Source organism: Mauremys reevesii, linkage group 4, assembly GCF_016161935.1.
Source record: "Mauremys reevesii isolate NIE-2019 linkage group 4, ASM1616193v1, whole genome shotgun sequence".
NCBI lineage: Eukaryota > Metazoa > Chordata > Testudines > Geoemydidae > Mauremys > Mauremys reevesii.
In genome coordinates this window covers 85,303,119-85,325,939 of record NC_052626.1, presented here as the reverse complement: position 1 = coordinate 85,325,939, position 22,821 = coordinate 85,303,119, and the positions used below count along the sequence as shown (strand labels likewise).

At 40.5% G+C, this 22,821-nt stretch overlaps 1 protein-coding gene across 1 annotated transcript in view; it reads right to left on the bottom strand.

The window, feature by feature from the left end:
* Positions 1-2,281: 2,281 nt before the first annotated feature.
* The window catches only part of PRMT3 (protein arginine methyltransferase 3), a 100,683-nt gene continuing 80,143 nt past the window's right edge, over positions 2,282-22,821 (bottom strand). Inside the window, exons 14-16 of the mRNA XM_039536619.1 lie at positions 18,087-18,137; positions 17,802-17,889; positions 2,282-2,949 (exon numbers count right to left, since the gene is read on the bottom strand). Coding sequence (XP_039392553.1) covers positions 2,840-2,949; positions 17,802-17,889; positions 18,087-18,137 — 249 coding nt within the window. The 3' untranslated portion in view covers positions 2,282-2,839. The remainder of the gene's footprint in view (positions 2,950-17,801; positions 17,890-18,086; positions 18,138-22,821) is intronic.

Here is a 22,821-nt window from a genome sequence, read left to right as displayed (position 1 = left end):
CTGAAAGGTGCATGAATATGGTTTTAGGCACATGGATATGTTTTGAAAGTACAATGTGAGTCCTTATGCTCATCTGAAGAGAGATTTGCTACAGTTTTCATTAACCATTAGCTGGCAGCAACATATATATATAAGGGAGTGCAAGAGTGTGAGGTCAAAACAAGTGCAATAGACTGGTCTGATTAGTCTATACCTTTATTATATATATATATATATATATATATATATATATATATATATATATATATATATATATATTATATATAAAAAATACCTGTGGGAAAATTGATGGCTGATGTAAATAACTCATCATTACTGGAAGCAGGCTCTGTTTTTACGCTAGTTATCCCTCAAAGCGAAACATTCTTTCACTCTGAAAGCTCTGCATGGTTACAGCATCTATAAACATCTGCATCAAGCATTTATAAACACAGCAAATGGTACCTATCATTTGCAGAGAATGTTAACGACTAATGAATGATTTTTCAAACTATTTCCCATTGAAAGAGGGGGTGGAAACCAAAAATAATTATGGGTTACTAGAAGAGATAATTGAATACAGTAGCTTTCTCCTCAAATTCTGCAGTTACTGCAGCTAATGAGCAATCTGTTAGCTTTAATAGCCTGCAATCTCTGAGCCATTAACTAGCAAACTAATCATTAACCAACATTAATGATCAAGTTCTTGGGGATCTTCCTTTAAGTACTGAGCTGTTCTCACAAAACAGTATTAAAACTGATTATTAATTTTAAGGACTGAAGAAAATGCCTCTTCCCCCTCCCCACCCCGTGGCAGATATCACTCTAAATTTAACTGGCTGAAGTTTTTGGTTGGAAAAGTTAACTGGATCCCTCTTCACCATCTCCACTCCCATTTCTATATGTTGCTTCAACATGTAGAGTTAAATGAGCCACAGAATATTTTGAAGAAAAGTTTTTTTGAAGAGTGAAAAAAAAATTAGTGCTAAAAACTGTTATTCTTGTAGTTAAAAAGATTTAAGTTAATTTGCAATCTGATGCACCCATGTTCTTTATACCTCTACGCTGAACTGATGGTGTGCATGTATCAACCTACAAGAGCTTTCCATTAGAATTACATTGGGCTACAATGGATATCAAAATAATCATTTTTAAAACCCCTGCCTGTAGTAGCATAGGAAACTGTAGAAACTGAAAATTAAAGTTAACTATTCAGTCATTTATGCTATTCACTCATGGTACTTCATTCAGACTGAGCAATTAAAATAGATGAGTTAATGTCAATGAACTTAATGGAATTTTGTTGTGTGGAATCACAATGCTACTAAGGAACGTTTACAGATTTTATTCATTAGAGATGGGCTCAAACGAAAAAACTAAATACAGCACCCTCCCTCTTCCCCAATGAACTGGGAAAGTTGGATTCAAACTTTGCAACTGGGCATTCATCACCACAAGGTGCACAACACAGCTGTGCTAGTGTTACTGCAGGAATCTCGAAGGATTTTTCGAAAGACCTCACCTCCCACTTAGGCCCCTATATGAAGTAGCCAGACTTGCAGAAGGGCTAAACCTCCAGCTGTTCCCATTTAGCTGCCTAAATGGGAGCAGAGCTCTTGAAAATTTGACTCATGGACTTTTGAATCTCTTTTTTTTGTTTTGTATTTTAGAGAGAGTGTCCAGTATTAAACATTAAAGCAATGTCCATTTTTACTCTTAACATAGGGTAAAATTCCTGTCATGTGCACAAAGTCCAAGCCAAATTTTTTTCACTGTGGACAAATCAAGCCCCACAATTCCAACTCAAAAAGGCAAGAAATGGGTAGGTGGGAAAAGGGACAATACGCTCACAAGGCTGCTCTACTTGCAATTCAGCCTAAAGACTGGTAGCAGTTCTGGTCCCGCAATCAATGGTGCATTGTGACCAGCAAATTGGTAAGTGTCAGAGATGCACCTGCATCCCTTCAGTTTTCCTACGGTCAGGACCGCCAGACTTTCTGCCTTCTGCTTTTCGATAAATGGAGCTTCATTGCTAGCTCTATGGAATTTGGTTTTGTTGAATTGTAGAAGATGGACATATGACGACAACTGACTGCATTTTTGTGTCACTATGCTCTGAAGATGTCAAGAGCGGATGAAGGATATTGGTACTACCCAGATACATGTGCAACTTTGCAAAAGTCAATCCAATAGATCAGGACAGGAAAAGCGTCAGTAATTACTAGGAGAGCCACTGTAGATATTGAAGTTCTTAATCTTCCAATAAATGAACAACGAAAATTAAGGCAACTGAATAACAAAATGTACTTGGATAGTTTATTTTGACAAGTGCAATTTACATCATACAGTAATAGAAAGTTTATAAAAACAAATGTAGTTTTCGTCACTAGAGCACGATGGGCCAAATCCTGAAGCACTTACTTCTACTGAGTTGTTCCAAATAAAAACGAGGTCTGCACAGGAGTTGCCCTCTTTTGATCTTAGCTAAGAAACCGTGCAAGATTGCCGTATTCGGTGAGAATCATCCGGTTTGCCAGTGAGCACAGTAAGAATAAACTATGCTCTGCTGAGTTAAAATTTTACAGACAGCATGTTATCGTTACAGTAAATGTCAGAGCTGTATCTGACTTTTCTAGCAGATTCACCTAAATTAAAATCATTTTCATTCCTTCTCTCCACATGACAGGAAATGCACTCAGATTTGGTTTCATCATCATCTCATCTATCACCTTTGCAAGACCACACAATGCCAATCAGTTCCAACTCTTGCTGTATTCTTGAGCCAAACACCATTTTTGTTTAGAAAAATTGACATCAGATACATATAAAATTAGCATTTCTTGAAGTCTGTGTAGTATTTTCACTGCAGGCTGTACGTCTGTTTTGTATTGTTCACTGAAAGAGTTATAATGAGGGACCGTGGATCTTTCCTATTCTTGAGGACAGTTATCTTTCCTCTCAAGGCCTCCCCTACAAGAGCAAAACACAAACAATGATTGCATTTACACTAAGTTGGATACACTGAATGGCTTGATTAAAACAGCAGTGTTACATTTATCTCTTTTTATTGGTTTGCTTGAGGAGCCTGTTTTAGAGGACAAGAGATGAATAAAAGGCACAAAATATTACAACAGCTACATGCTGAAACCATCTCCCTATTCTATCAATTAGTAACATCATTGACTACGAATCTGGACAAACTGATTTACTTACCATGACATAGGTTAGGTTTCATCATACCTGTTAACTTCTCACTTGACCCATCCAGTGAACTATTAATTCCAATCAAGATTACTATAATCAGATTGTATAGTAAAGGACTCAATATGTCCTGCATACACAGAGTTCTGCTTCCCCAAGACTCTCAAAAATTGTCTCCAGTTAAGAAGATTTGCACACCAACTGCTTAGCAGGCCACTTGCAATAGCATCTGGAAGCATTTCTCAATACTTCATTAATATAGCAGATATAAAAAGTCATTTTGGTATCACTTCTGCCCTTGAGTTTAAGAAGCAGTTCTCATTCCCTAGGGAAAAGTTAAAATTTTAAATTCTTTAACAACATATTACAAATTTTCTTCATGAAGTAAACATTTGTGTTAGCCATAGCACACTACTAAAGGGAAAGTATTACTCCTTGAAGTGGACATCTCTTCATTCCTTCCTTGTGTTTAAACAAGGGACATTACTACAGCCATGTCAGAGGAGTTAAAACTGAGTGAACAGTATAAGAACAGTATAAGTCTAGTTCACTTTTCACCATGTATGCTGAGTGTTTCCTATTTGTATTGCAATAACGTTGGCCTTGGTTTTTAAGATGGTTTTGTTTTGAGTCAGGTCCTGCTGGGGAATGTTTAAATAAAAAAACTTTATTAAATTAAAAAACTGCACAAACATAATTGTCACAATTCAGGGCAATTACACCTATATTTTCCCTCAGTTGTCCATCGAGGACACCCACCCTCAGGTTTCCGGCTCCACCCCAGAGAGGCAATAGCTGGCAGAGACATGCATTCCTCTCCCTCCTGACTATGGTATTTCCAGGCTCAACAGTTCCCTGCCTTCATGATGTCATTTCAGAAAAAGATAGTCTATCTGAAGCAGGCCTGCTTTGCTTCTCTCCTCTGATGGTACATAGTGTAATTGACACACTTGTAAGTTTCCAATGAGTTTTCTAAGCAAGAACCAATTTATTTTTAAGGTAAAAGCAACACAGAGAAAACATACTAAAAGCAATACAGAACCTACACACATGCTAATAAGCTTACCAGAGATCACCTCAACTGCAACATGGGCTCTATCAGGAGAGACCTTCAAAGCCCACCTAAGGATTTTCCTGCAGTTTCAAATTCATTACATCCTTTGCTATGAACAACTGTTATGAGCAAGGGAGTCACTCATTTATTCAGCCTGACTCTGAAGAGTTCATGACTAGATAATCAGCCAGACAGTGGGTCTCTGCTCAAAGTGCAGCTTCAAAAAGATGGATTTGAGGTGGGTCATTTGCATTCCTCTCACCCCTAAGTATTTCCTAGGAAATCCACTTCACACTTATTGACCCAGAAAGTCCTTTGAAGTTCCTAATATCTCCCAGAGACTGCATTATTCCTGCCTTCCTCCTAAAGAAGTTCTATACAATCCCACAATAATACACAAATATGTGCATTTTCAATACAATGGACTCCACAGGTATTAAACTGAATTCTATGAGGTTTAATTCCATAAGGTTTGTCCGGGATATGGCAAATCACTGTCAGATCAGTCACAATTAGTATTAAATTTTGTTAAACCCCAAACAAAAATTGTCATTTAGCAACAGTTTTTTGGGGGCTAAGACATCAAGCAGACACCTTGACAGCGGCCCCACAGCCCTTTTCAGAACGGTAAGGAGGGAGGAGATTACCTTTGGTTTGCTGGCCATATCCCAACTGAGGTAATTGCATTTATCCACCTAAATTCCACCCCTTAATGTTTCAATTTAACATTCTGTTCATCTTAATCTTTTGTTACATGCTGAATTTGCTATCAAACAGGTGCTATTAGACAGCTACTGTGTTTTATCCCAGAGACTTTTGTGCTTCAGTAGTGGATAAAAACTTCCCTATATATTCTTTATCATCTTAGAGGTTTCTGAAGCTCATTGATTGTGAAGCACTTTTAGATCCTATAATGAAAAGTGGTATTATAAGGGCAAATTAATACTATTAATTTGTACCTGTGTATGCATAGTTATATTTTTTTTTTAAGATTAGTGTGTTGTAGCAGACTGTATAAGATTTGTGGAGACATATGCCTGTAGGCAGGATCCAGCCCTTAATTTTCCAGAGTTATATAAAAATATCTTCCCAGGTAAGGCTTAAAGTGTGTATCCAAAGGGGTACACATTTCTGCAAGTTTTTACTATTGACGTAGGAAGTGGACAATAGCTGTTTCTGTAGAGCTACAATGCTAGTTGTTCTAGAAAAAATTACTTTTCTTGATGAAAGATTCATAGACCAAGAGGACAGTAGTGAGTTTACAATTATGAAGATTACCAACAGCTGATCCATGCTTCATGGCTTTGAACAAAGGATAGAGATCTGTTTCATAGAATAAAGAGGTACACATAAATGCTGAAGTATTTTTAACAATTGCAACTAGTCACAGTTGCTTACTTTTCAAATTTATTATATACTCAGATTGAAATGTTATTAAAAAACAAAAAAGGAAATAATGCAGTAAATCTTCATTTCTGGTTCTTTGATCAAGGACTTGCAAATGACTCAAAACAGCACTTGCTACTGACCAAAACACTTCAAAAACTCCCCTACAATTTCAGATAAGTTATCAATGAACACATTTGAGAGGCCAGAGCAGACACCAGAATTAGGACCCAAGTGTCCTAACCCACCGTCCAATGTCCTCTGTACTGGAACACCCTGTATGAAATCCACTTGTGTTCACCGCACGTGAACAAACAGGACTGTGGGTATAAAGTATGTCACTTTTACACATGCACAACTGAACACAAAGTTGTATGCACAAATATTTTGAAAATCTAGATGCACAAGACATACTTTTAAGTTAACCAATTCAGAAGCATTCCTGCAAATTTCATCTAGTTAGCGGTTCATCTTGCATTATGTTAACAACATATTTGATTATAAAAAAGAAACCAGTACTAGGTCTTTGAATGTACTGTAACAGTTAAAAGTGAAGTGCTGCTATACAAAAATGCCATTTGTCAAAGTACAGGGCTGGGACTCTTTTCATACTTGTCACACTAGTGCCTACTTCAAAGTTTGCTTTAATTTTCATTACAACTTTTTGAATACATGTATGAATGCAGCACAAATTGTGTTTCTTGGTCCATTAGTTGAGAGCTCATTTTAAACCCATGTATAATAAAATGGATCATTTATCAAATACAGAAACACCTATTTCATAATTTCATGAAGAACTGATGATCCACTAGATAAAGGCTGATGCTAGATAAATTCAGACTAAAAATTAGGCACCTATTTTAATCAGAAATTATGGGTCTGATACAGGAATCAGTGGGTGAATTTCTATGGCCTGTGTTATGCAGGTGTCAGACTAGGGTTATGTCTACAGTGCGCACCTTACAACGGCACGACCGCGCTGCTACAGCCACGCCATTGTAATGCACACCCGGTAGGCACTCTGTCACCAGAGGAAAGCTCTCCTGATGACAAAATAAAACCATCCCCTATGAGGGGCAGTAGCTTCAGCGACGGGAGATGCTCTCCTGCCAACGAAAGTGCAGTGTAGACACAGCCTAGATCTTTATAATGGTTAATGGCCATTAGAGAAGGGAAAAAAAACAAATCTATAAATTCATTACCATGGGCAAGGCTTTTTAATACTATCAGTACTTTTATGCCGGATTGCACTAAAAACAGAAGTTTAATTCACATGATCCAAACTTTTCATACGCGAATGTCTAAAATTAAGCATCCATACAACAGCAGCCTGATTTTTGGAGGCACTAAGCACCTGCATTTCCTAAGTTAACAGAAGTTGTGGAGATGCAACACCTTTGGAAGTTAAATACAAATTAATATGGCATCCAAAAATTTAGTCATGACTCATAAAAGAGACTGCAAATGTCAATGCATTAAATTAGATGCACTGTAACGGTTTAACTTTGGTTTATTGGCACATACACATCACACCTTCCATTCTGATGCTCACAAGAATTAAGAGTAAGTCATCATGCTACACATGAATGCCCCGCCAACTCTTCAGAAGCAATCATCATCCGATATGGATATTTTTCCACATTGTGGGGAAATTTGACCTCTGCGCTTACAACAGTATTATCTAGGAGAGGGATCTCAATGTTGTTGCTACCTTTATTTTGAGAAAAAAAAATTGAGACCAGATGTGCAACAGAATTATCCCTAGGGTTTTGGAGTTTTTTGGAAGATAAATACGAACAGTTAATAGATTAAATTAGCAGCTCTCTCCTTTAACATTTTCCAAAATATTTAGAAAAAAGGATAACTGAAAAAGCTTTACAAAGGAAGTATTTTTCTTTCAGCCTTAAGAGGGTTACAAAATGGAATTGTGCTTTTTATTTGTAAATAGTTACTATTTGGAAAATCCCTATACTAAACCATGTACTATCAATTTAAGCAGAAAAAAACCCCCAGGAGTTCTGCTTAAAAATGTATGGTACTGAATGGTGCATTAATAAAGTAGAAAGCTATCCATATAAAGCACTAATTACTCTGCTGCTCCCACAGCAGGCCTTGCTCCTTAACTGATCTTTGCCCCCTCCTACCCCGAATCCCAGCCTCTGCTACTTTCTTATGCCTCCTCTTTCTCTTTGGCATCCCAGTCTCCTCTCCCATCCTTCCAAGTCTCAGAGCAGCTAGAGATACTTGTTATTTAGTAGGATTTCTAAAAAGATTGTCAACGTCTGCAACATTTTTTGTTGCTGAAAAAGCTGAACTTTATAGTGCTGTCTTTGGATAAATAAAAGTTAGGAGCCAACAAAAGGCAGCATATCTGCACTGTTTAAAACCAACTGGGACTGCTGGTTTCAAATTTAAATGGATTAAAATAAAATCTATTCTTGCAGCTGTCAGGTATCATATTAAACATAAATCCGACACCAGATCCACATTTAAAATGATTGAACGGCAAGAGTTCGTCACAGGATGCAGAATACTTTCACAGTCAAGAATGATTTTCAAGAAAAGAGTTAAAACATGGCAGAGTGGTACCCTCCTAAGGACAATAAAAACAAATCTTGTTCTCAAATTCTAGAATTATTTAGCTATTTCCCTGAAATTCCAGCTGAGCTTTTATTAAATGTCCACTTTGCTCAACAAGACTGCTCCACTGTGGTAATTGTTATTCTATACACAAATACACTGTTAAAATGGAATGACTAGTTATTTAAATGCAACAATCCTGTCAAGCAAAAGAATAAGATTTGATACCAGTTAACTACTTCATTACCAGCAAATGGAAGACATTTAGCCTCAAGGCAAGCTCTGAGGAAGAACATCTCTAACAACTTACTGAAGATTTCATGAAAGAGAGCCCTCAGTTATTTATAAAAAGTTAATTGCATTAAACGACCCAGAGAATCAATGTGTAATGCATTGTCAAGAGGCACAGCTATGCCTTCCCCACGTTAAATCTGCCTTTCTGAATAGCCTTTTCTGTAGCTGAACCGAGCAATGGCTGTGTAACTATGTAACAGGGAGGCAGATCAGAACAATTAATCTATGTCATGGAGATATAAAATGACTGATGCTTTTTAAGAGCTCTACTGTCTTATAAGCTGCAGAGGAAGCTCTCTCTGGGACTGAGCTGCATTACCTTGCTCTTATTATGCTCAGTAGGATGCAAATAAACCATACTGTAGTGCTGCAGTTCGATTAGGACAAAACTGAATTCGTTATAATCCTGTTCCAGCATTTTTATTCATTCCTTGGAAAACCTTTAATTTTGTCTCCCAATAAGAAAAAAAAAATACTGCAGTAAATGCTTGCAGCAAGGAACTTGCTATCGCAGCAGATTAAAAAAAGTGCCTCTATTTCCATATCAAAATAATCTAAGAAGATAAATAACATATTTGCAATTGCCCTACATATGGTAGCATGCTATGGATATGACACTGATAATACCTCTGATGTATTATTGTGACTCTGCTCTGTATTATCAATGAGTATGAAAGGTCCTCAGGACAGGGACCATAACTTCCATCTATATTTGTACAGTGCCAACACTGGAAGTTTCATATTGGGTCAGGGCAGTGATCCACCTACTCCAGTATCACATCTCTGAAAGGAGTAAGGGCCAGCTACTTTAGAGAAAGAATCTGCACACAGGGTAAATTTCTTTCTACCCCCCATGACTTTTAAATTTAAGCTCTGAAGCATAGGATTTTAGATCCCTTCCAAAGATGATTTTTTAAAAAAGGCTTTACTACTATAACTCAGGATTTAAAAAAGACTGGATGTTTTTAAGAACAACAAGAAAATCCATTAAGCTCTAAGCCTCAATCATGTCTTGTGGCAATGAGTTCCACAAATAAGCTACACTTGCAAAGAAATACCGTTTCACACATCAGTTTTAAATTTTCTGCCTTTCAGTTTAATTGAATCTCCCCTTGTTCTTGCATTATGAGAAAGGGGGAAATAGAAGTGTGTATAGCATTCGTTACTGTATACCTTTATATATGGAAAAAAGACACACACACCCCACTTTAGTAACAAAAACCACTTGGCTCTTCAATATCTGGAAAAAGTGTTTACACACCCTTTTGGTTTTAGGAAGTAACCTGAGCGAAGCCTTCTCTTACTCCCTTCTTTTGATTTTATGGTTTATGGACTTGAAGGTGGAAATTCAAAGAGCAGGCTACTCTCCCATCCCACCTCAAGGCAAACTGCACCCCTTTCTCCAATCCTCATGACCCAACAGCAAGTGATTAATGACTTATGAAAAGGCAGTGAATGTAATCTGCTTCAACAGGAGAATCATCTGGGACAGAGACAGACAATAGTTGCATAATTTAGATTTTATTAAGATCCAAACCAGAATTTATTTTTTGTAGAACTAGGCTTCATATCCAAAGTCTTATATCATAATTAACTGGGTATAAACCTCAAATGAGCACTATTGCTTAGAAAAGTTGGCTTGAAAATTGGTTCCTTAAACCAGTGGTTCTCAACCTTTTTGGGCTCAGGACCCATTTGTGAATGTTTATGGCCCGTTGCAACTCAATAAATAGTCTGGGGGTAGAGGCCTTGGGGTGGTTTCTGTTGGATCCTGTCTCCTGCAACTCCTGTGCTGCAGGACTGGCTGGGCTTGGCTCTCTAAGCTGGGCATTGTAACCTCCAGGATTGTAGTGCAGCTCAGGTTTGGCTCTGCGTCCCCGACCAGAGCAAATCTGAGAGTGGAGTTGTGACCTGGCTCATGGGGTTGCAGTGCCACTCACTCAAATTTGGCCTACCCGGACTCCCATCATCGTGACGGCTGGACTAAACCTGAGTAGCACTGGGACCCCAAGAGGTTGCAGTGCTGGGAGCAGAGAGCCAAGCCCAGCCAGCCCCGTGGGGCAAGGGCCACAGGAGCTGTCACATGACCCTTTGAAACATTCTGGCAACCCCAATTTTGGGTCCTGACCCATGGGCTGAAAAACCCTGTCTTAAACCCTCCGTCTCATCTGATGAACAAAAAAACCCAACCAACTAAACAAACAAAAAAGCCACCCATGGAAGGATAAGAAATCCTCCAAAGGATTGTTTGCCTTAAACTTAGTAACTTCTACTTGTTCCTTCCATATTGCTAAGCCTCCCATTTATCTTCTCTTAGATCCTAGACACTTGCAGCCACAGCCACCCACCCCACTATCTCTTCCTGGTTTGTAACTTCTGCTGCTGTCATCACCAGCTTATGAACGCCGAAGAGCAGTCCCACTTCAGTGATCCCTACTGCTGACATAAAACTGAACTCACGAGACCACGTTTCAAGGGATTTGTTAGTCTTCTAGGATTCTGCTTTCATGTCCGGAGGCTCATGACCACGTCCTCATGAAGATTTTGCAGGTGGAGATATTACGGATTTCCTCAAGTAGGACCACATACTGCTGTACCTCTGCATCAGAAGCATTTTGCAATTGCATTGTGGGGATAGAAACCAATGATCAGTTACTGGGATGTTTTATGCTCAGATAGCATGGTGGTGTAGACTAAATACTTACGGTGAGATTTTGTAAACAGACAGGCCAGGGAAGGGGTAAGAGGATAAGCTGGTTTTATGACAACTTTATGCCCTGCCATTTCTGAGTGGCTGCAGGGGTCAATGCAGCCCAGTTGGCCCTGGACTGCTGCCTAAATTACAATACCCTGTCCCCACTTGTCCTACCTTGGGCCCACTTGCATACACTCAGCAATGCTGCTTGGAATACCCCTGCAGCGCTATGTGCCTCTCCTACTCCAATATGCCCCCTATGTTGGAGTTTTGGACAGGGGTGCATAAACAGTCTAACACAAAGCCAGGGTGAATTCTCCACTAGCCAGATCTGGGGCTCTAACATCCCTTTTTCATTACAGCAGCATAAAAGAGGCAATAGCAAGGAGAAAACCTCTTCCTTAGTGCTTGAAGTAGTAGGTTACAGAGGTTCCTGAAAAATCTTGAGAGCAGTTTTTAATGTCAGGTCCTGAAAGACATGTCGTAACATAATATGCAAGATACTGACAATCTTCCTCAATGCAGATAACTTCATATTTTAATCTTAAAGAAATGAAAACCAATATAAAAAAGGCTGGGTATCAGCCGTTTCATTGGCCTGGTCCCCTTTGACCTTAAAGTTCAGGCTGCAAGGAAAACTAGATTTAAAAAGGGTGAGATATCACCACTTCACTTATCAGTGAACAACTGCAATGGTGACAGGGTTACAACAGAGAATTTAATTGCAATGGTAGATAGGCAGAATAGGAAGTAGAATCTCATTTAAGAACTTAAATCCTCCAATAACTGAATGTGGAATGTAGAAGTATTTCAGTTTAAAATCAAAGCATGAAGATATATTAATTGTGCCAAAGCCGATTTCCTACTATTTAACAAACTCAAGGAAAGAAAATTAACATTTTAAAGTTTGTTAGCTTACAAATGGCAACCTAATTATGGTGGAAACTGAGGAGGAGTAAAAAGATAATCAAGAATTTTACAGGGTTTAGTTGCCCGAGTCGTATTTCAGTTTTGCTGTGCTCAACCTTTTTGGCATTGTGGAAAAACAATAACATCAAGGTTTTATTTCCACCGCAAGGCAATATCAAGAACATAAAATAACGGGGATGTGCTGTTTTATTGCTAATGGAGTTTGTTTGCATACAGATTTTCTGTTTCAACTTAATGCATTGTTATAAGGGAGGGGGGAAAAATTCAACAGAGAGACTCTTAAGGTTATTTTTGGAAGCTTTACATTTATTTACCATATGTCTGGACCTACATCAAACTCATGAACCCATGATCTTCTCTTTATAATCTTTTGTTTGGAGAAATTTAGCAAAAATGTTTAATGGTGGAAAGCAGCAGATGGAAAAAAATCAAGAAACAAATGCAATTTTTCCTCCCTAACAATCCAAATAGATATAAAGTATCGCTTTTGTTTTTTAAAAGGAATTTGCAAGCTTTCTTAGGGTGGCTATCTGAAGCCTGACTGGCAGCTGCAGAGAGTTCACACAGCAACGTCCTTCAAAATGGAAAAAAAAAAAAATGTTGTGTCTTGCCAATAAAATGCCAGTTGGGTTCTCCCTCTAGTTTCTTTCATTTTGCTGCATTGTTAATTATTAAAAACAAATCCAGCATGCTCACAGCACTTTTACTTCATTGTTCATCACCTTCAAGACTCAGAAAAAAAATACAAAAAAGTTACCTTTCAGATTTAATCAGCAGCAGTAGCTTCTTTCTACAGGGTTAAAACATCCCATTTCTTGGTTTACTACATAGTTCTGGCTTAAGTTGATGGTTACAGACAACTCTTCACATGATTATCATTATGACTCATTTCTATTAACTTGGTCTCAAGAACTTCTGACCCATACTGAATCTTTTCCCTCTCTCATTTCCCCACAAACATAATTCTTTCCACCCTTTCCCAACCAGGTGTGGGTTGTTTTTTTTAAAGCAGTCTCATTGTATTTGGTATTATTAGCACTAACGTCAAAAAGAATACACATACATTTGTTAGCTTTAAAAGAAAAATACACAGATGTATAATTTGAGAACACAAACTGGCATGATACCAAAGGAAGGACTGAACTAGCTCATGCTGCAGAACTGAATAGTCATGCTTTGGCATAATGCAGCCCTTTTCCTGTTAAAGTAATATGCAATAGACTCAATCAGCCAAAAGCATTGCAGACAGCAAATCTAATAATATAACAAATGCTTTACAATCACTTCAGGCAACTCAAGTAAAACAAAAAGGCGCTTTTGTGTATTTGATAATAGGAGAATGAGGATTTAATTTTTTATGCCAATTTTAACAATGTTTTACTTAGACTAGAAAAGGTGGACAAAAATAACTTGAGTTTTGGCAAACTGGTTATATAAACCTGCTTTCAGAGTCACTATAAAGTAGACGTCTCCAAACAGTGGGGCACGCCCCACTGCGGGGGTGCAGAGTAAAGTTTGGGCCAGCCCCCACAGGGCTCCACTCCTGCCCCTACTCCTGCCCCCAACCTCGGCCCTTTTACTCCTGTCTCCGTCTCCTTTTCTCCCCAGGAGCCACGGCCCCACTCTGGGCCCTGGGGGATGAAAGTGGGGGTGGACTGAAAAATTTGGGGGCCATTGCTATGAAGAATAACATTATTTACTTTTTTCTGTAACTGTCATAACATCTTCCTCAAGCATCCTTACCAAATAAAATATGGAAAGCAAGTGTCACCAAGGGTACATAATTTACCTATTTGTTCAAAATTATAATAAGTACGTCTATCTTCCCACTGGCTGCAGAATTTTGAACCACTCACTGAACCAAAAGGAAGAAATAGAACTCAACACTAATATTAAGTCTTTAGCCATCTTCCTAGAGCAGGAGCAGGCAAACTTTTTGGCCTGAGGGCCACATCGAGTTTCCAAAATTGTATGGAGGGCCAGTTAGGGGAGGCTGTGCCTCCCCACACAGCCAGGCGTGGCCCGGCCCCCACCCCCTATCCGACCTCCCCTGCTTCTCACCCCCAACAGCACCCCCTAGGATTCCTGCCCCATCCAACCCCCCCCATTCCCTGTCCCCTGATGGCCCCCCCGGATCCCTGCCCCATCCATCCCTTCCTCCCTGTCCCCTGACCAGGGACGGCGCTTCCATTAGGCGACCCTAGGCAGTCGCCTAGGGCACCAGGATTCGGGGGGCAGCATTTTGTGCGCTCCCCATGGGGCACACGGGAGCTTCCGGTTCCGCTCCTGTCGCGCCGCCGAAGAAGGACCTTCTGCCGACGTGCCGCGGAAAACAGCGGCAGGCAATTGAGCAGCTCAATTCGTGACTGTCCCTCCCACCCCAGTGGGACCCCTGCCCCATCCAACCACTCCTTCTCCCTGACTACCCCTGGAACTCCTGCCACTGACTGCTCCCCCGCCGCCCCATCCAATCCCCCCTCTACTTCCTGACTGGCCCCCCTCCCAGGACACCTGCTCCCATTCAACCCCCATTCCCCACCCTCTGACGCCCCACCCCCTATCCACACCACCACCCCTTGACCACCACCCCGAACTCCCCTGCCCTCTATCCAACCTCCCCTGCTCCCTGCCCCTTACTGCGCTGCCTAGAGCACTGGTGGCTGGCGGCGTTACAGCCGCGTCGCCCAGAGCACCAGGACAGGCAGACACGCTGCCCAGCTGGAGCCAGCCTTGCCACCGCGCAGCACAGATCACCGGCTCAGACAGCACAGCTGGCAAGAGCTCACAGCCGTGCTGCCCAGAGCATTGCACCGGTGGCGCAGTGAGCTGAGGCTGCAGGGGCGGGACTGGGCATTAGCCTCCTGTGCCAGGAGCTCAGGTACCAGACAGGAGGGTCCCACGGGCTGGATGTGGCCTGCGGGCCGCAGTTTGCCCACCTCTGTCCTAGAGGTCAAGCATCTCCCTGAAGTCCTCTGAAAGGTCACATCTGGAATCAGGGAGATGCCATCTCTCGTATGGAACTGGCAGGATATGGGCAGCTGCCTTTGAAGAGCCTCCCAATTGCTGCATGCTTTTCAATCTATTCAATGCTGACATTATCTTTTTCCCTTTCCCCAGTTTTTTAATAGTTTAATGCTTGTATCTGGCCACTATTATGCTCAGAGCTGTGCAAGACTCATACCTATTCACTAGATATTTCCAAAGCCTACTAGGAGCACTGATAATTTCACCATTACCAATATTTTTGCTGATCACTGGAATGTTTGAAAGGATACAATTCTTGCCCAAGGAATTTAGATATTTGTTAGATAAATACAGTTAAAACCCCACTGGATGGCCAGGAGAGAATAAAGTCTTCAAATAAACTACATTTGCACGATCTGCTCTTTTATACTTATTTCTGCAGTGTATTAGCATTGAGAGGATCCATTTGAAAATTTTTTTTTGATCTAAATGCTGAGAGGGGGGGTCACCTATCACAGCAGCTGAAAAGTATGTATGGAAAATGGCATCAACGTGGTGCTAGAGCTATTGGTCTGTGAGGAGCATAAGCACTGGGAGAAGTAGAAAACAGAAACGAGAGAGGAGAAATAGGCAGGAGTGGAGCTGTACAGAGACAAGCATGAGAAACTGGAGTCTGACAAAGGGCGAGCAAAAGCCAGTGAAGGGAATCAAAGGGGAGTAACCTAGTCAAAGTGACAAGAGGAAGAATTAAGCAGCAGCACTGTGAAAGGACTGAAAGAACGGAGGTGAAAAGGAAGTTGTGGTAGGTTAGTTGAGAGGTTACTGAACCCTAGGGTTCTGGAGATAGGTATGGAGCAGAACAGATTTTTGGAGATTTATGGAGGAACCCAAGTAGTTACAATGGTAAGAATATGCAAATGAGAATGAGCAGAACTAGGAACATTAGATCCCAGCTGCTGCAGCATCAACATGCTCTCAGGTAACCTGCAAACATACTGGGCACCTGCATTGTGATTTTTGCCTTTAAAACACTGCACACACACACAAAGCAACTAAGTAGTAGAATGAGCCCTTGTGCTTGAACAATAGTATTATTAAGTAGGATTGCTGATTACTGCAAAGCACATGTTTACCTGAAGCAAGTACTACTGCACTGAGGATGCAGGGGGGAAAATGGCACCCAACTAGGGAAATCCTCCCACCTGTGGAGACCTTCCTCTGGGGCACTAGCACCTATGTGGCCTTTGGGAAAGAAACTGGAGGGAGGAGCTAGACAGAGACTGAAGCAAGCAGGAGCAGATGCAGAAGCAGTTTAAGCAGGCAATGGACACTAATGCCTGGAATTGATTGTCTGTTTGCTCCAATCCCTTGTTAGCCTTCTCCCTCAAACTCTTCACTTCAGCCTCATCTCACACCTGCTGTCATGCCCTACGCTGCTTTCTTGCCATGTTCTTCTTTCTGGACTGTCCCTTCCCTTGTCTTTCTGTTTAGGCTATTACCTAACTAAACATAATCCCCAAAGTCATGGAACAAAACAGTTGCAGCCATCGCATATTCACTCTTCTTGTGGTGTTATATTCCGTTTTTCCCCACCCTCTATCTGTCTGGTGTGGAGCAGGGAACACCTATTACTCTGCTTTTATATAGTGACTAGCACATTCTTGAACCCATTCTTGGTTGATCCCTAGGCACTATTAGTATACAAATAGTCTTCATAATGACTGAATGTGAGGGGATAAGCATTCTTAATTCACAAGATGATAATGACAACTTCAGTTACAAACATAGCTCAGTAAAAATTATTTTTGTCTACTTTGGCTGTAAAGCTTTAAAAAGGATTGATACTACCCAAAACAAGAGGGAGAAGTTTGTCCCAGTGGACTGGGCATAAGAAGAGAAGCCAGGAGTTCCTGAGTCCAAATCCTAGATCTGCCACAGATTAATATAGTGCCTTTAGGGTGACTCAGTGCCCCTCTCTGTAAAATGGGGGGTAATATTAAACTACTTAGCCACAGATGTTGATGTTTTTCAAGATTAATATCTGTACAATGCTTTAAGATATACCAAAATACTACTTTAATATTTTCATTAGCACTATTTAATTTCAATGTTCTCAGATGAAATCTTACATTAGAGTTTTATTTTATCCCGATGGATAGCAAGAGATGCTGGGCTATATCCACAAAAGGACTTAGGCATTGTGACACTCATCATTTCAACTCAACAGTATTAATTTAAGAGCAAGAGCAACAGCAAAACATGTAGTCATTGATCTGATATATTAATTTAAGCATACTTCTGCACTGGCATTCAATAAAACTACACATAATTTGACAAATAGGGAACTTAAACAAATGGGTACAACTGTCACATTTTAAAAAACATTTGTAAGATTGATAAATACTCAACAGAAAATACCGCAATAAGCTAGTTTTATATTACTCGGCTACAGAAAAGAAAAACCATCTATATCTGTAGGGCAATTTTTTCAAAAACAAAGCCAGACTATAGTTATGGAAGCAGGATAAAAACATAAATAGATGCATTTTCTAGTTCCCTGCTTATTGTAAAAAGGAACTTCCAAATTATCATGGTCAAAAACTGGTATCACCATTAAAAACGTTTTAAAGACATAATTTAACAGTGACTTGTAACTTATAGTACTGTCACATCAAAAACTATATTACATTGAAAATAAAAGAAAATAAAAAAGCATACCTGTTTTTACAGAAATAGGGTTCTCCAGAAGAAACACTGTTTGTTTCCAGTGTGTTTTGGTACACTGGGGACCCGTCGAGAACATGACCTGAATTGACAGAGTTCAAAAATCTGATGAAGTACAACATTTTTAATATCATGCTACATTAATCTATTACACAAAACACACTTCAAATGCTTGCAACAGCAAAATAGGCTTGCTCTCAAACACCTTGAGGCGACAAACTGAAAAAGTACAATACATTTGACATAATTAATTTTGAACATACAATCCCCAGTACTCACACTGTTGTGGCAGTTCTTCTCAAAAAATATATCGAAGTAGCCAGCAACTGCCTATAATAAAAGGAAAAAAACAAATATGAACAGGGAATATTAAGTACAATAATAGTGACACCCATGATTCTCTACATTTTCTATGAACAAAATATGCTTTTTTGAAGCAGCAAAGGTAACTTCTTCCATTACATAGATCATTTCCATGTTTCTTCAGGGGTATTTCAGGAAATTCAGATATTCACACTATTTGAACTTTACTAGAAACCTATAATACAGAATAGATGGAGACAATTCTTGAATTAATTCATAGACATATTTCTAATACTTCCAAGCATGCCATAAACTCTGTTTTACAACTGAAGTGATGAGTCACTTCAGTCTAAACAAGAAGTCTGTACTTTCAGGAAAAAACAGACATATTATTGACAGACGATCTGTTAAGCAAGACTCCATTTGAAAGTCAAAAGATTAGATTTCTACATTGCATTATACTGCAGCTTTTAATCACAACCTTTCACTTAAAAATGAACACTTATTTAATATTTAATATCGTAGCTATTTAATATTACAACAGTTATTCTTTAGGTACACACACAAACGGGTAAATCCAGCTCTCTCTTCTATGGCTGCTACAACATGCACCTAGGGTGCAATTATCACATAAAGAGGGGCTGTGGATGGGGGGCTTCATTTATCTCCCTGAATGACATGGAGCCTATTCTACACAAACTCCCTGTGCATGGAGGGCAGGGCACAGCCAGTACAGGGACCCTCATGTCCTCTATCACAGTGGTTGTCAAACTTGGGCCGCCGCTTGTTCAGGGAAAGCCCCTTGCAGGCCAGGCCGGTTTGTTTACCTGCCGCATCCACAGGTTCGGCCGATCGCAGCTCCCACTGGCTGAGGTTTGCTGCTCCAGGCCAGTAGGGGCTGCGGGAAGCGGCGCGGCCCGAGGGACTTGCTGGCTGCCCTTCCTGCAGCCCCCATTGGCTTGGAGCGGTGAACCATGGCCAGTGGGAGCTGTGATCGGCCAAGCCTGCGGATGAAGCAGGTAAACAAATTGGCCCGGCCCGCCAGGGGCTTTCCCTAAACAAGCGATGGCCCAAGTTTGAGAACCACTGCTCTACCACATACAGAGGGGTAAGGAAAAGGAGTTTCTGGAGTGTCCCACATGGACTACTTCAGCAGCTAGTGTCTATGCAGTGGCTCCACAACTGCTTGCTGTACCCCAGCAGGAAGGATACCATAAAACTCCCCTCCTCCCTCTCAAGACTCCAGAGAGCCCCATTGCCTCCCTGGGGCATAGCTCAGACCTTGGATTTATAACTGTGACAGGATATACCACACCCTCTGATGCCCCCTGCTGGAGGCCTCATTACCCTGCTACTCCCCGCCTCAAAAAAGGGCAGTGGAGAGGATCCTCGAAGCTGCCCAGAGTGGCTGCATGGGACACAGCCAATCAGGGCCAAGCAGCCTAGTATAAGAAGAGCTGCTGGGCCAGAAGGAGTTCAGTTCCTTGCTAAGTGTAGATGGTGTGGGGCTGGCTGACAGAGCTACAGAACCCCAGACAGGGCAGCACTGACAGAAGCTGGGGAGAGCGAGAAGGAGCCTGAGCTGGTTGCTGGGATTCCATTAGGACATGGTCCTGAGGTAGGGGTGAAGATGGAATGGGGCTGTGGGGAAGTGGCCCAGGGAATTAGAGAAGTCATGTGACATAGTTAAAGGGATACAGCAGACGGCTGCTATCTACAGGGTCTCTGGGCCAGGGTTCCTCCCACCCCCCACTAGGGGGAAGTGGCCTGGACATTGAGGCACCCCAGGGGAGGAATTGAACTATAGTGGCCTAGCTGGAGAGATGTAGCTAGGAAGCCCAAGAGGGTGAAGACATTTTCTCCAGGAAGGGAGCACTGGGGCATTGCTCTACCTCAGAGCAGGGACAATCAGAGAGAGAGTGCAAGCATACGCACTCGGCCAATGGGGAGCTCACGAGAGGCGAGTGAACCCCGTTACAATACCCAATTAAAAAAACTACATAAAGATTTGACCTTAAAGGAGGACTCTCCACAGGAAAAGAATAAAGAACATTTACACTGAAATGAGCTTAATATACCAGTAATTTTTTTTTTCTTTAAAAAATTGTGTCCTGCTTTCACAGAGGAAAAAAAGAGTTCTTGAGACGCCTCAGTGATCCAAAGAGAAAAGTAATGAAAAAACCAATCTCAAATGGGAGGCTGCTAAAAAATGATGGACAATGCAATGCACCTCCCACCCCCTCCTCCCAGCCTTGTTTCCCCATCATCTTCATTAAGAAAGTAATGTAAAAGTGCTTGACAAATGTGTCTTTGAGATGGGCTATGGATATGCAGTCCAGAAGTCAGCCTCAAACAAGATGCTGAGACCTATAAAGAGTCCATGCTCTATTGTGTAAGATTGTCAGGCTGGCAGCTGGGGAATCTCCACCCACTAGGATATCAAATAGGGATTTCCTGAAGTCTCTTCTGGTACATTTAATCAGGACTCCACATGACGGCTAGTTCATTTCAAATCACATTCCTCCCTAGTGCAACTGACTTGCTTTTGTTATAAATATTTGTGTCTGAAAGAAGTTTCCTACTCACAGCTCAACATTTTACCTTTTACTTAATGTCTAGCTAGAATACCAGTCTCTTGCTATGAAAGTGATTATGCAAGTCATAAATTAAACATTATGTTTTCAGTACTGACTCGAAGAAATGGGCTGTGTGGAAGAAAACACTTAAGTATCTTCCAGAAGACAAAACATGTGACTGGTAAATGGGTATCAAGGATGTGAAATATTTCATCACTGCACAATCTCATGTTTCCCCTCTCCAGCCTAAAACTTGAATAAACCATGTAATAAATGGAGAATATAGCATCTCTTAAGATGGATCCATCTACGTATAGCCATCTTGTTTGATTTTTAACTAATGGCAGTTTGAAAATTCTTGGAGAGCTTTAAGATCCAATTTGGAGCAAAATTCCTCTTGGCAGAGAAACCATACTAAGAAGACACACTGTCAATGACTCTCTTCAGGAGGTATAAATGCCAGCCTCTCAAAGCAGTGATTGTTCAGTTCCTTGAGGGCCATCACTCCATGTTGAGAATCCCAGCTAAATTATATACAGGTTTCTAATTTATTTTTTCCTTGGAAGATCCACAATGTTTTGTCAAGGCCTGGAGTCCTCAGATTATCTTGACCTCTGTCAAACTGCTCTTGTTAATCCACAATCTCTTGAGAATGGACAAAGGTCTACTGAGTCATGCAAATTCTTTCTGGCTACTAGACTGATACTACTGATGAAGAGGTATTGTTGACATGCCTGCAGAAAGGGACAGGGATATAGCACTATCATTTTCTCTGAGGTGTTATTCATTTCTCCTGAAGCCTCACAGTGCAGAGCACAAGAGGCTTCTATTATCAATCTTGTGCAGTGTCCCTTTAAATACTGTGAACAAATGACTTTTGCTACCTTTAAGTGTGCATAAACTTATATTAACATAACCAAACTGACAAAGGGAAAACACCAGAAAAAAATCCAAGTTGAGTCGCCAACATTCTGCCATATATTTCACTTTATAGCAGTCTCGGATGATGACCCAGCATGATGTTCATTTTAAGAACACTCGCTGCAGATTTGAAAATAAAACAAAAAATGCAAAGGTACCAATGTGAGATTTCTAAAGATAGCTACAACATTCGACCCAACATTTAAGAATCTGAAGTGCCTTCCAAAATCTGAGAGGGACGGAGTGTGGAGCATGCTTTCAGCAGTCTTAAAAGAGCAACACTCCGATGAGGAAACTACAGAACCTGAACCACCAAAAAAGAAAAATCAACCTTCTGCTGGTGACATCTGACTCAGATGATGAAAATGAACATGCGTCAGTCCACACTGCTTTGGATCGTTATCGACCAGAATCCGTCATCAGCATGGACGCATGTCCTCTGGAATGGTGGCTGAAGCATGAAGGGACATACAAAACTTTAATGCATCTGGCACAAAAATATCTTGTTGGAATTGAAATCAATATACATGAAAATGTAAAAAACATCCCAAAATATTTAAATAAATAGTATTCTATTATTGTTTAACAGTGCAATTAATCGCAATTAATTTTTTTAATCACTTGACAACCCTAATTTCTGTCAATCCCAGGTTTAATAACGGCTTGTTTTTAGAAAAATACTGTCAACTGGCCAAATTAGCCAGTGACTATGAGAATCACCTACCTATGAAGTTTGTTTTCTCAAAGTAGGACACATCTTTTTCCTTTTAGGACGTCATCATTGAATAGAATTTTAATACATTTTAAAAGATTAATAAATCAAAACATATTAGCATATTAACGCATTAAATATGCCAAGAGAAACAGTATGAATTGTGAAGCAAGTTTTCTTAATAACCTTCTGTTGAGACTACAAAATCATTGATTTAGGAAGCATATGTTGACTGCCACGAAGCAAGACTCAACATGACTGGCAGTATAATTGATTTTTGACACTCAAACAGAAGACACCCAGGTAGGATTGGGGAGAGACAACAGTTGCTTAGCTGAGTCCATAAATGAAGACCAATAACACAGTGGTTAGATAGTCCTTACACTCCAACACTTAACTATGTTTTCCCACTGTTGATTTCCTGTTTTCATGCCTTCCTTCACCAGTGAGCCATATACACAGTAACATTCAGAACTATGTTTGCCTCTTTTTAATACTTATG